At 34.6% G+C, this 14,035-nt stretch overlaps 1 protein-coding gene across 1 annotated transcript in view; it reads left to right on the plus strand.

Moving 5' to 3' along the window:
• ANO3 (anoctamin 3) overlaps positions 1–14,035 on the plus strand; it is a 205,256-nt gene that overhangs the window by 187,167 nt on the left and 4,054 nt on the right. The window contains exons 15-26 of the mRNA XM_082761999.1: positions 611–693; positions 1,961–2,101; positions 2,458–2,622; positions 3,517–3,553; positions 5,552–5,663; positions 6,897–6,954; positions 7,947–8,044; positions 9,800–9,945; positions 10,094–10,246; positions 10,915–11,062; positions 12,531–12,611; positions 13,468–13,573. Of these exons, the coding sequence (XP_082618125.1) occupies positions 611–693; positions 1,961–2,101; positions 2,458–2,622; positions 3,517–3,553; positions 5,552–5,663; positions 6,897–6,954; positions 7,947–8,044; positions 9,800–9,945; positions 10,094–10,246; positions 10,915–11,062; positions 12,531–12,611; positions 13,468–13,573 (1,328 nt within the window). The remainder of the gene's footprint in view (positions 1–610; positions 694–1,960; positions 2,102–2,457; positions 2,623–3,516; positions 3,554–5,551; positions 5,664–6,896; positions 6,955–7,946; positions 8,045–9,799; positions 9,946–10,093; positions 10,247–10,914; positions 11,063–12,530; positions 12,612–13,467; positions 13,574–14,035) is intronic.

Genomic DNA, 14,035 nt, shown 5'->3' on the forward strand with positions numbered 1-14,035 from the left:
CTGCATTGTTTGGGAAACTTAGAGTTATTTATTGGTTGTAATTATTTTGATAGAAACTACCAAAACCAACATGAAGGATATATTTATGATCTTATGGAGATAAAAAAATATTTATTTAAAGAAATATCTTAAAGGTACACCAATAAAAAACTGGTATAATTGTGAAAGAAGCATCATTGTCCTTACTCAGAACAGATAAATCAAGATGAAAATCTAGCTCTGCATTAATAGATACCATTGTGTATGCTTATTCTTGTTTCTTCAGAGAAATATAAACTGTACAGTATATTTTGAATAAAATTAAAGGCAAAATAACCTAAAAAGGGTGGTATATTGTCAAGTGCTTCTCTCTCAAGTGCTTATACAGCAGAAAGCAAGAAAAAAAAAATATAAATTATTAGATGAACATTGTTAAATAATTTTCCAATATTAACAATTATTATCTTGAAGAAGAAAACTTTCAGTTTTCTGATTCTATGGGAAACCAGCCAGAAAATGATTAAGGAAAGTTACCATGTTACATATCTTATGTATTGTTGATTTTCTTGAGATCTGCATGGCCTTTCTTTCTTTCTTTTTTCCATAATTAAAATGCAGTTCATTTCCACAGCTACAGTCTTTCTAGAGTTTTGGAAAAGAAGGAGAGCTGTGTTAACCTATGATTGGGACCTCATAGACTGGGAAGATGAAGAGGTAAGACAAAGCAGAAGTAAATCTGTAGATCTTGCAATGACCACTATTTAAGTGTAAATAACAACATACTGTATGCCAGTAATCTGAATTTGCCATTCAGATTGTATTTGCATTTATTACATGAGTTGTAGAATACACCAGTGTACTTGAGACTATACAAGAATAATTGTGTATTCTGAGACTAGTGTTACAAATACTAAATATTAAACATGTCCTTTGAAAAACTGAGCACAAATCTTTTGTTTGTTTGCTTAGCTTGCAAAGGTTTCTTGAACAATGATGATAAACCCAGCTGTAATAGCCATAATAATGAGGTGGATCCTTGAAAGAACAATTCAAAGTTTCAGCTTTGGCAAGCCCAACCATTGAGGCTCTAAGTCTTGTGGAGTGATTGATGTCTGCAATGCACATCAGTATATTCTGGGAAAGAGGAAAGAATGTTTATGGTTTTCCTTTCTGGGACACAAGGTTGTGAAGAGGCACAATCTTGTAATGAATAGGGTGAACAGACAGCTCAGTTCAGCCACACATCTGGGCAAGGATGCCACAGTGGAAGTAAACTAGACTCCTGAAAGTGAAATGCTGCACATACAGAGGACAGAAGCTATGACTGATGTCAGCTCGGATCCTTACAAGATTCTGTGGTCTCTGGTACTGAAAGTTCCTAATCCTCTCTAGAAATAGAACCAGGACGAACAAAGGCACAGAGAGAAGATTTTAAATCCCTCTGAGAGGCATAACTTATTCATTTACATTCTGCTATCAGCATCAGCACTGGTCAAATGATTCTATTTGCTCTATAAATCACTAGTGAGTATAGCTGTAATGTGATGTAACTGGTGATTCACATGCAGCATAAGTCAATAGAGACTGTATCATGACTTAGTTTATGACTTTCCACAGACTTGTTGATACAAGCTAGGGGCTTTTAATAAATGGTTTCATGTCACAAAAAGTACCATCATAACTGACATCGATTTATAGTTTTGTTATCAATTTCTGTAGAGAAACAAGTGTTTAAATACTATGAGCCATGATCCTTTTAATACTCTCACATAGTAGGGAAGGCTTGTAATGTTTCTTTCCTTCATTGGTCTCTGGCATGGTGTCTGAGCATTTTCAGAAGAGCAAATTGTTTGGATATTTGAATTGGAACACTATAAAAAAAGAATTGGTATCAGTATAAATTTCTTATATCAAATATATGTCTGATTTGTGATTGGTGACATAAATGGTTCAACAAGTGGAATCTCTCTTGTCATTCCAGGAAGAACTGCGCCCCCAGTTTGAAGCTAAGTATTCCCAAGTGGAAAGAGTAAATCCAATCACAGGAAAACCTGAACCTTTTCAGCCTTTCCCTGATAAGCTCAGTCGACTGATGGTGTCTGTCTCAGGAATATTTTTCATGGTAATGTTTAATAATATTGGAATTATTGTAGTCTTTAATCTTATCTTGATGTGGATACTAATGAATGCATTCCTGAATATTAGTGGATATACGTAATACCAGGAAAACTGCTTCGCTCAATCTTACTGCTTGTTGAGGGATATCTTATTTTTAAGAGATGTAATATAGTTGCATTGTAAAAGCACAGCAAAGAAATACTGGAATTCAGCAGCTTAGTATTTTGGTTCTCTCAAAGTCTGCTCACCAAAACAAATTAGAGTCTTTAAAACACTTGTTAATTTATTGAGTCAGTAGAAATTACTTCAGATACGTTTTTCTTTGTTCTAATTTTTCTATTCATAAACATGTATCTGTAGATTTCACTGGTCCTCACTGCAGTGTTTGCAGTTGTTGTGTATCGTCTGGTAGCCATGGAACAATTTGCTTCCTTCAAGTGGTATTTCATCAAGAAGTATTGGCAGTTTGCAACATCTGGCACTGGAGTCTGTATCAATTTTATGATCATCATGTCACTCAATGTTGTAAGTCCAATTCATTTAAAGGAGGTATTAATTTAAAAGCAATTTATATGTTACTGAGTTTACTCTATATAAGAAGTATGCATATCCTTGTCTATTTATACAGCAGTGTTCAAACCTAGTATTTCAAGGATTTTTTGCTCTTCTAATATTGCGTGTGTCAGTGTTTTTCTCTACTGCCTACTTAATTTATCACTACACTTCTTTGCTTATGTCACCAAGTCATGCTCATACAGAGTACTTCTTTCTACATTTGCTTTTTTTTCTCACATCACCTTTTGCAAAAAGTCACTTCTCCATATGGATTTAAATTATTTTCTTGAAGTAAAATCTTCTTTTTTCTTTTTTTTCTTCATTGACTACTTCTGAATTCTCCCCTTTCTTATTCAAAATGCCTAGTCCTAGAAGGACTGTGATATATGATCTCGGTTTAAGCTTTTCCTGTTATGTAAACCACAGCTTTAATCATTGCTTATGGAAGCACGTTGTGCATTGATATAAACTCTTACTTCTTTAACCGCAAGAGCATGTATCATTTTTCTATTCCTGTGTAGGCACAAATATGTAAGACAGAATAATAGCACAGCAAACAACGGCTTTCCTTTCTGTTAAGGACACTGCATACTTAATGCAGTAAGAAAGCAATCTTCAAAATAGAGCTGTCATATATTTACTTCTGTTGTTACGTATGATAATTCTCTGTCATAGAAAGTTCATTCAAGTGAACAATCAGACCAAAATTATGGACAAAGCTAAGATGTACAACCTTCACTGTCCTGATAACTTGATGCCACAGGGCAACAAAACAGCTATGCTTTGATGTTTTTTTCATTCTGTGTTTGACATCACAACATACAGGATTCTCTGTACTTATGCTACCTCTTATTTCTGCTTTAGGTGTACGAGAAGGTTGCCTATCTCCTGACAGATTTAGGTATGTACGTCTTTATTACTTTCTTACTAGCAGTGATTCATATCTTCATACTTCAATAAAATAGGTTTTTTGAAAACTTCATCTATGCATACTAAAATACTGGCATTTCTGTTAGCATATTGGTAATATCAGAGAAATAAATGCCATGATGACTTTGTTAAGGAAGTGACACAAAAGAAAAAAGAAATTATACTTTTTTATGTTTTATAGTGTAAAATGAAAAAATTGTTATAACAAAAATCAGAACATTTTCTTTGTTAAAATACTAAAACAGATTTTTTTTAGTTCTATCCAAATGCTTTGTCATTTTTTTTAATTGGAATTGAACTATGGAAAAAATGTGTTAAGATAAAATCACATGGTTCAAGATAAAAATGTCATAAATTTTAAAGTAGCTCTAATTCTGTAACATTTATGCTAACACTTCTCTTTGCTCTTTATAAAGCTTTTAATGTATAGAAAACAAGAAATTCCAGACAGCATTTAAAATCTCCTACTATATGAATGTTATCTTTCAGTGTTTCTTCTCACATGCTGTTTTTTTTATCCCATGTCCAAGTACACAGCTGATCTTATATTTTAAAAGCAACCTTGCTGCTTAAATTTAATAGCTCCCTCTTCTGGTTAAAATATTGAAGAGCATACGTGAAACAACATGCTTAAAAATTTGTGCATTACAGGTAACAGGCAGTTGAACAGATTAGAAAGATTCAGTAAGTGTAGTCAATTTATTCAAGTTACTAAAACACTAAAGTACTTTTTTCAGATCATAATTTTTTCCCTCTTAACTAAAATTTTAAAATACATTGTTACATACCAAAGAATTGGAAAGAAAATAGTGATTCTATTTACATAGATGACCTCATTTTTCCCATAACACATTTTAAATAAAAACAGTTCATCTTGAACTAAGCGTAATGAAACAGGTTCCATCTGTGAAATAGGTAGTTCTTCCTAAAGTGTCCTGCTTCCAAGAGCAGGAGAGAATCGTACCTTCTGAGGAACATCAGTGTCCATATGGAGAGGCAGTATATGTAAATTTGTAGGATGTTTTATTTCAAAGCAGGCCACGTTTTTAGAGGTAAACAATCACATAGTAGAAAATATAACTTAAAAATCAAGGCAGTTTGGATTTTTAAATCATATAAATATTTGGAAATTTTATTCTATGTACTATATTCCAAACTTGCTGCATCAAAGAAATTTGAAATTTTTACACACACACACAAATAAAGTTATTTTAATCATTTGCATCTAGTTCTAATTCCTTACATTCTGCATTTGTTCTAATTCTTTATGTTCTGCATTCTGTTCTAATTTCTTTACATTCTGCAAACTGTAAGGAAAAACATCCAAGCCAGTGTAAACCTACACAGAATATTTGTAATCCTGATAAACATTTTTGCAGTTCTTTCCAAAAGCACAGAAGGAACTCCATTGTTTCTTCATCGTATTATAAATTGTTTTAAACTTTAAAAGCATTAAGATAGAGGAAGTGTCAAGGATGAATTAGTGGTCTTCTGGAAGTATTTAGAGGGTGAGATATTTGAGTGAGAAACCAACTGACCATTGGTTGTCTCTTTTCCATCTGCTTTCCCTGGCAGTCCCTGTCTATTGATCTGCTGATACCACATGCTTTTGTGTAACTGTGAAAAATCAAGATTCCTCTAGCCTTAAAATTAAACATTCATGCTGAATTCGGAACTTTTCCATAGAAGTGGAAATATACCTCCTATGAGAGGTATCTTTGCTCTGAGCTATTCTGTACCACAGGACTTGTCTCTTCTGTTTCCACACAGAGCCATCCTAGCCTGAGCTGGGCATTTTGTGACCTGCAGCTGGAATACTTGGAAGGGGAAAAAAAAGTTAAATGCAACCCAGTGGGGCCCTATGACTTGAGAGCATCACTTGTTTTGTTAGTGTTGATTGATCTGTGTGCACTTAGGCATTATTCAATTTAATTTTTGTTTATATGATATATACTGTGTCTTTCCATAGAGCACCCAAGAACAGAATCCGAATGGGAAAACAGCTTTGCCTTGAAAATGTTCCTCTTCCAGTTTGTCAACTTGAACAGTTCTATCTTTTACATTGCCTTTTTTCTGGGCAGGTAAATTATCTTTGCTAGCTGCTTTTGAAGTAAAGTTCACACAGAAGTCTACTCCTTGGTCATTTTACAGGATTTAGGTTTGACAGTTTCTGAGTGTAAATAATAGCGCAAATTGTTTCTAACTGCATGCAAAGGCAGGACTCTTGAAATCTCAGGAAACAAGACAGTGAAAAGTCTACTTTATAAATGGGTGTATGTAAATGTCTTTCCTACCAAAACAAGAAATCAGAACTTCTGAAAATACAGATGCTTCCTAAATGTGCATCTGTATTCAGCCCTGCACTAATAAACGTGATTCATATTTTTTTCTCCCTTATTCACTTTTGGTTACTTTTCCTAGGACCCATTTCTATAAATACTAACTATCGTCTGGCAGGTATTATACAGCATTAGGAGGTAAAAATTCTGAATCCATGTTCTGTATGTCTCTTCAGCTCAGAGCAGGAGTTATCATACAGTTCTAACCTCACCTTCACCTGAGTTGCTCTACCATCAGATTTGCCTGTCTGACAGAGCCTACAGATGATTTCTGAGTAGCTTCTATAATGTTTTATAATGTAATTTAAGTTCAAGATTGTTTGAAAGAAAAAAAAAACTTGAGTAAAGATTGTTGGTAACACCTGATTGTTACATCCAGTAACAGTCATTTGTTACAAGCAATACATTTGTCATACAGTTTCTAAATTAATATGTGTCTTGCTGTGTATTGTGTCTTGTAGGACCCAGACCTCTTATTTTTTCTTTCTCATCTGCAACTGTCATTGAGGTTATTAAGAATTTTGATTTAGTTCATTATGCAAAAATCTGTTAGATCTCTCAGAAGCATTTAGTTATGATGTGTTTGGAAGTCATTTTATGCTTTTATGTCTGAGGGTGCAATCCAGTGCACATTTCACTCGGCCAAGCAGATCTCTGTGCTGTAGTAAATTCCTACATATTGCAATAGTTTATCTTCTTAAAAGCAGATTAGAGAGTTTGAGTATCTAACATCTAAAACCTCTGAAGCTAGGATTTTTGTTCCGGACATAATAAAAGCTTAGGATTGCTTGCAAAATGATGGTTCCTTTGCTTGTTTGCAATCTGAAACTACCATATCCCACAGATACTGGATTTAAGCCTATGTGATTTAATCTGTTTATATTTCATGAGTTTGCTCAGTGGACGTTGTGAAATAACTACTGATACAGAGCGTTCTTGGAATGTTCACTGAGAAGCAGAAATCTTATTTTCCAGATTTGCAGGCCGCCCAGGAAAGTACAACAAGCTTTTTAACAGATGGAGACTGGAAGAGGTAAGCAATCCTGTTTTGTGTTCCTGTGAAGTTTACGTGAGCAAAAAGGAAAAGCCTGTAGGACATGAACTATGTCCAGCTTGAAAGTATTATTATTCCGTTTAAGTGTGGTGAAGAGTGAACTCTTATTTATAGCAAAGGATAGGAAACAGGAGATGTGTTTTTCCTTCTGTGTTCTCCACTGTGCTGAGTGACTGCACGACACACTCAGTTCCTTCTGCCTCTCTCTTTGAAAATCAAATAGCGATATTCTCGTACCTTCCTGGCACTTTGGCACTACTGAGTCCTAGGTGATTGAGGAATTTTTGGATAGAGGACATATACATAATGCCATTGGCTTTCCTTATCATCTCCTTAAGTTCTTACCAGTATGAAATGATTTAAAAGATGAAAACTATTATTTTCAAAATTTAGCTTGAAAATATGTTAGAATTGCACCTTCCTTGGGAAGAGTAGCATGCTGAAGCTATCTCCCGATTCTGAAAAACACACTTCTGCAGAGCCACAAAGTAAATACTATAACTTAGTAGTCTGTGGGCTAAAAATATACTCTGTAATTGCCACGCATGTTAATATGTTACTTAATTTAGCATACACTGTTCTGGCAGTTGGTATGGTTAAGATACTGGTAGCAGAGATTCTGTTGCTAAGTCTCAGTTTGGATCTAGGCTATTACAAATAAAATACTACTTCATTCTTTTTAAATCAAAACATATGTTTTGGTCTAAATGATATGAACTATATTGTTTAACATATATCTAGCACACTTGCCCTTAGCCCAGGTAAAGCACTTCAGTTCTCTGAAAAATAAAATATCTAAAGAGTGTTCCATTAAATTCTGTGCTAATACTTCTGTTATTAATACTTTTATTAATATTTTTGAGTATTTTTCTCCATACTTATTTCAGTATTTTCTATTCACCCTGTGAAAAAAATAAAAATTAACAGAATACTCTGACTTTAACTACTAATCTTTTTCTTTTTCATTTCAGTGTCATCCCAGTGGCTGCTTGATAGATCTGTGTCTGCAGATGGGAGTTATTATGGTTTTAAAACAAATGTGGAACAATTTCATGGAGCTAGGCTATCCGTAAGTTCTGTTGCTAATATTTGTTTTACAGATAATGGTTCCATATTAGTGCTGATTCAGCAACAGGGAAACATCTTTATATGAATGGAGGGTAAAATACCACCTTTAAATAAAATTTATCAGTCTTGACGAAGATCATGTGCAGGTGCATTGCTGATCTCTAGAAGTATACTTTCAGAAGGACATAAAATTGAATACTTAAGCAGGTTCAGGTTTAAGTGTTTTGCTTTATCACTCAAAACATAACGTTAGTGTTGATTTTCAGCCATCCCCAAAGGGTGACAAGGAATTGTTACTAGTGTTTACATAGTTTTGTGTTCAGTACTGGCTCTGAGGCCTAAAAATACAGTTGTGAAATACATAACCGGGTCTACATTCTTTCGTTACATTCTGTAAGAAAAACTAGAGTAAAAATAGTAGACTTTTGCCAAAATAACTGTTTCAAGAACAACGCTTGCCTGGAGAATGTTTACAGTGTTTGCATCTCACCATCACATACTGTAAATTTACTCCCATGGGAAGCAGTTAAAAAAAATAATAAATAAAAATGTTTCTCTGGCTACACTAACTAGCTAAATTGTTTATTTTAAGTTCATTTCGTTTGTCCTTATACAAACAGAGCTGTCCAACTACTGAAAAGAGTAATGGGCTAAGAGTTACAGTTCTTTTGAAACTGGAAAAACATATTTTCAGCAAAGGAAAAGGTTGCTCATCAAATATTAATTTAATCCAAGTCTCAACCTTGATAATGTCAGAAAAGGTTACACTTGCAATCTGCAGGCAGTCGCTACTGCATTGTTGTGAGATGTGCATTTCTGAAAAGAAGAAATCTACTTGAATTATCAGGCTTCCTGTCTTTTCAGCCCAGCAGTATCTTAACACTGTCGAGAATTTATTTTAGAACGTGCTTGTGTTCCTTTACGGAAAGCAGCGTTTTGTTTTGACAAAACCATTGTTTGCAACTGAGGTCATTCAGTAACAAGACAATCAAGAGTGAAGCATTAAATCAGTTTGAGCAGGAAAGAAATCATAATAAAAATACTTCAAAATTATTTCCCATATTTGGTCTTTTTTTTTCTTCCAGTAATACCTAGAAACAAATAATAGCCTTTAAGTGGTACCTTTGTCAGTACTTTATAATATTTTCCTATGTATAATACTTCAATGTATAAGACCATTTAATAATTATAACTGCTTTGTGAAAGGACCTCTGCACAGCTTCATAAAATGTCTTTAGCAGCATCTTTTTGGATACCATGTCCTGCTTCAAAAGGAAAAATGTCCTGTAGAACATCTAGATTTATAGGTTTGTTCAAAAAAAAATAATAGGTATATACTACTGTTCAAAATATTCTAGTGCCAGCGTTCCTAATGAGCTCTAGTTACTTGGTTTGTCTTTTACAGTATTAATAATAAAGCATTTTTCTTTTAATGCTTTCAGTATATGTGATTTTTTCTTGTTCTTTTTTATTGGTACAGGTAAAAATCCTTAAAAAAAAAAAAAAAAAAAAAAAAAGGCAGGTTCTGTATTCTGAAAAGCTTGTTTGTACAATGCCTGACATGCTATGTTAAAGACAAAATTTAAATCATCATGAAAAGTTGAAAAGGTGTGAAAAATATTTGAAATTTATTTTACACAATATTGTAAATATTTCCAGAAAAAAATACTTAACACTTAGGTGCCATTCAAAACAATAGCAGCTAGTATTGCAAATTACTGAGCAAAAGCAGTCAATAATACTTCGTCTAATACAGTTTATTACAGAATTGGTGGTCACGACGCAAAATGAAGAGAAGAGGACAATCCATGGAGCATAAGATTTCTCTACCTCAGTGGGAGAAAGATTGGAATCTGCAGCCTATGAATCTCCATGGCTTAATGGATGAATACTTGGAGATGGGTGAGCAAATTTATGGAGATGTCAGGAGATTTTGTTTTGTTTTGTTTTGTTTTTTAATGAGAAGGGGCTGGGCAAGTGGGAGGGGAATGTTTTACGTTAAAAGAACTTTTTGCACATCCAATTTCTAACCACAAAAATGCTTATCTAGTTTTACAGTTTGGCTTCACCACTATCTTTGTTGCTGCCTTCCCACTGGCACCTCTCCTGGCATTGCTGAACAATATCATAGAAATAAGGTTAGATGCATATAAGTTTGTCACTCAGTGGAGAAGACCTATGCCTGCAAGAGCAACAGATATAGGTGAGAGAACCTAACTATCACTGTCTGGTACCATCTCTCTATGTTGTCGTCTTTGTAACTTGCCCCTTGAACTGGCACGTAACCTACAGATACCAAGGATGACTTAACAGGATGACTGTCCTGTTAAGCAAGAAAAACAAACTCAGCTGCTTAGCTAAAAGGACTTCTCAGATTTTCTTTCCTTTCCAATAAGGGATTGTAGCAGTTACACGTAAAATTTTGAAAACAGGCCATTTGTTCAGATGCTTAAATGGTATTGCTTAAATGGTCCTTGTGTTAGGCTTCTGATTTGTGAAACTCCAGATCCAAGGTGCTCTCCAAAATCAATTGAATTTTAAAATGAAATACAAGAATTAAATTCAATTTTGTTTCAAAATAGAATTAAATAAAAATACAGAAGTGTCTTTCCAGAGTCTTGTACGTGGCCTTTATTGCATTCATTGCTTAGCTATTTTTTCTCAATAGGGTGTGCCAGACTTGATTCGAGTGTAGCCTGTCATGGCAAGAATGTGAAGATGTGGCTTAATCTTGACTGTTTTTTTCTGACTCAATATTTCTTACTCAAGAAGCAAGGAAAAGTGTATGACAAACAATATCACTAGTATGACTTTTTATGACTCAAAATCACTATTAAAAACTAATGGTTTTGTTACTTATCTTGTTTGTAGGTATCTGGTATGGGATTCTTGAAGGAATTGGAGTTCTGGCTGTCATCACTAATGCCTTCGTTATTGCCATTACTTCCGATTACATTCCACGTTTTGTCTATGCATACAAATACGGTCCCTGTACAGATCAAGGATACAGACAAGAAAAGTAATGAAGAAGATTTTTTTATATATACGTGCATATTTCAGAGGAAGCACACTTCTGCTTCTGTCTTTCTGTGTTAACGTATTTCACTAGTAATATTTCATCCTTTACATATTTATGATTTTTTTCACGTTTGGTGCAAGTAACTTAGCCATTCCAGAGAGTTTGCTGACCAGCTCCACAGTTATGTTGGCAGAAAATCCTTGCTTCTCTTCTAAATACATACTACAAAATTCAGTGTACATTGCCCACAGTTTTCAGGCACTTCCTAGATGAATTGTTCTTTTCTGCAATGGTTTTGGTCTGTGTTCTCCCACTAAGTTCCTACACACACATCAATGTTCCCAAACACTCTTGGATCCTAATGTTCTCTGTCTATTTCTCTTCAGAAATACTTTCTGCCAAGGTCCAGAAAGATTGGCCTTGCCATTCTTTAGAACAGTTCCTTATATCATGCTTCTTGACCTCAAGCAAGGTACCTTTCCTTTTTAGCACAACCAGGCTGGTTTCCTAAACTTCTCTCCAGACACTTACTAATGTCTCTGAGTTTGAAGGAGGTGTTCTTTGAATACTAACCAGTTATCTCAGGCCACTGTTTCATGATCACTGCAGCCAAGGCTGCCCTTAAGTTTCATATTTCCCACCAGCTTATCGTTGTTGGTGAGAATAAGATACAGCAGACCACCTCTCCTCATTGGCTTCTCTCTGTAATGAGGGCTACCTGTTTAATAGAGAACTGTGTAATCCTATTTACTCTTTTTCTTGTTGTGATTTGAAGTACTACAGCAAACCTCAGGGAATATAACAAATACATTGTCTTTTTAAATGTTCTTTGCCTTTTAGGAGCCCCTTCTTTACATTACAGGATACATTTTCAGTAGGACAGGATGGCTTAGGTGTCTGGTTTTCCAGGAACATGTAAAAATTACACTCCTGCAGTCATAATTCAGTGTACTTAAGTGATTTATGACATTAACACCAATAAATTGTTACCTCCAAATGTCTACTTGGTATATACGCATTGCTCTCTTTACTGTTCTTCTTTGATTTGGTTCATAAAACCTGTCATTTTTTCAGTATATGTTGCATGAGTAGTGGCAGATTATGCAAGGATATGAAATTATTCTCTTCTCTTCCTCTCTAGGCATCTTTGTAAGTTCAATATTTTTAAGAGACAACAGTGAAGAATGCTGTTTCTAGCAAAATGGTTCGTTTTATAGCTGCTAGTAGATAAGCAAAAAAATGAGAAGTACTCAAAACATTTTTAAAAATTGTGTTATCCCTGAAACAAAAGTTATTTGATTTCTCCCAAAAACACTTGGCCTCTTTACGTAGAATTTTAGAATTGCTTTTTTCCTTATAAGCAAATAAAACAGTATGCTCACAGTATGTGAATACGCTTACATACAGAATTTACGTTACATAAACCACTTTATAAAGAAAATCCTGATGCTATGTCTTTTTCTTTCAGATGCTTAAAAGGATATGTCAACAGCAGCTTATCAGTATTTGATTTGAGTGAACTTGGAATGGGATACTCGGGATACTGCCGGTATATTTAGATTCTCCCCCTGCTGTAATGTAGGCCTAGACATTATTATAGACATTAAATTGAAAGTCGGTGATTAAATTACTGGCAAAAGAGTTTAATTTTTGCCTGTAAAAGTATTGAAGTTCAAGTTTGTTCAACAGGGAAATCTCAGATGCAAAAGCTGTGTTGCAGGATGCAGTGCTAAGATGCTGGAAACCCATGTTCTATTCTTAGCTTTTCCAGGACTGCAGTAAGCCATGTGTTACAGGCCTGTATGAATTATTTCATTTGGGAAACTCCCAATAAGGCTAAAAATTCTTGTTTCATTTTGGTTCAGCACTCTGAGGTCTATTAATTAAAATATGCAAATAAAATTTTTGTTATGTCTGTAACCCAGCCCAATATGACAAACAGTTATGCAAGATGAATACAAGAAATTCAGCATAAAGATTAAATATGACAATGCATAATTGTACTACTTCATGTTTCTTACTTAGCTTTATAGTGAGAGTTAGCTTGGATTCACTAAGCCCTACAGTCATGCTATGTTTATACAAGACTTATCTTGAGAATCTCAACTGCTTATAAGAAAAGATGAGAACCAATTTAGAGCCAATGCATTTGAACTTGATACTCCAAGGTGTCAGCTGTGTAACCAGAAAAAATGTTTGCTCTGGCTTTTTGGAACCAAACAGTACCATCTTATAAGCAGCTGTATTTAATACCTGTATTATAGACTACTACTCTTCATTGAATGAAGTATGCTTTCAGTTCAAGTTCTGTCATTTAGGCAGCTCTGGGACAAGCTTGAGAGCTCCTCATCATATTCTGGGTTTTGAGCACAGACTAACTTAACAAGTTTTTGTTTGTCTTACAGGTATAGAGATTACAGAGCCCCACCATGGAGTTCAACTCCATATGAATTCACTTTGCAGTTCTGGCATGTCCTGGCAGCACGGCTGGCCTTCATTATAGTTTTTGAGGTTAGTTGTGGAAAGGACCTATCTCTTCGAAGTTCAGGTTGATTTTTTATAATAGTCCTGTAAAGGAAGTGTCATTATCATTAGTTGCTAGTTCGTTATAGCTGAAAGAGGATAAAAAATCACTTGCCCCCAAACTGTTGTCAATCAGCTGCTTCAAAGTGAATTGACAGAGCATGTGCAGATTTTAGAGTCCCTCCAAAATCATATTTTCTTAAGTCATCTAATAAATAATGTTAGTTCCCAACAAAACCATTGATGTTTTATTGAAAAATCAGACATGCAACTTCTGTGTACATTAACCACATTTATTACAAGTTCAAGTGTGTGTCAGGAAAATGATGTGTGGCTGTACCCTGATATAAAACTAGAAATGTATACTAATTTTGAAGAAGGTACGATATACTGTCCGGGGAACTGCTTAATTACTTTGACTACAAGCTCTTAACAAGGACTGCTTGTATG

Source organism: Aythya marila (genome assembly GCF_965140915.1).
Source record: "Aythya marila genome assembly, chromosome: 5".
Lineage (NCBI taxonomy): Eukaryota > Metazoa > Chordata > Aves > Anseriformes > Anatidae > Aythya > Aythya marila.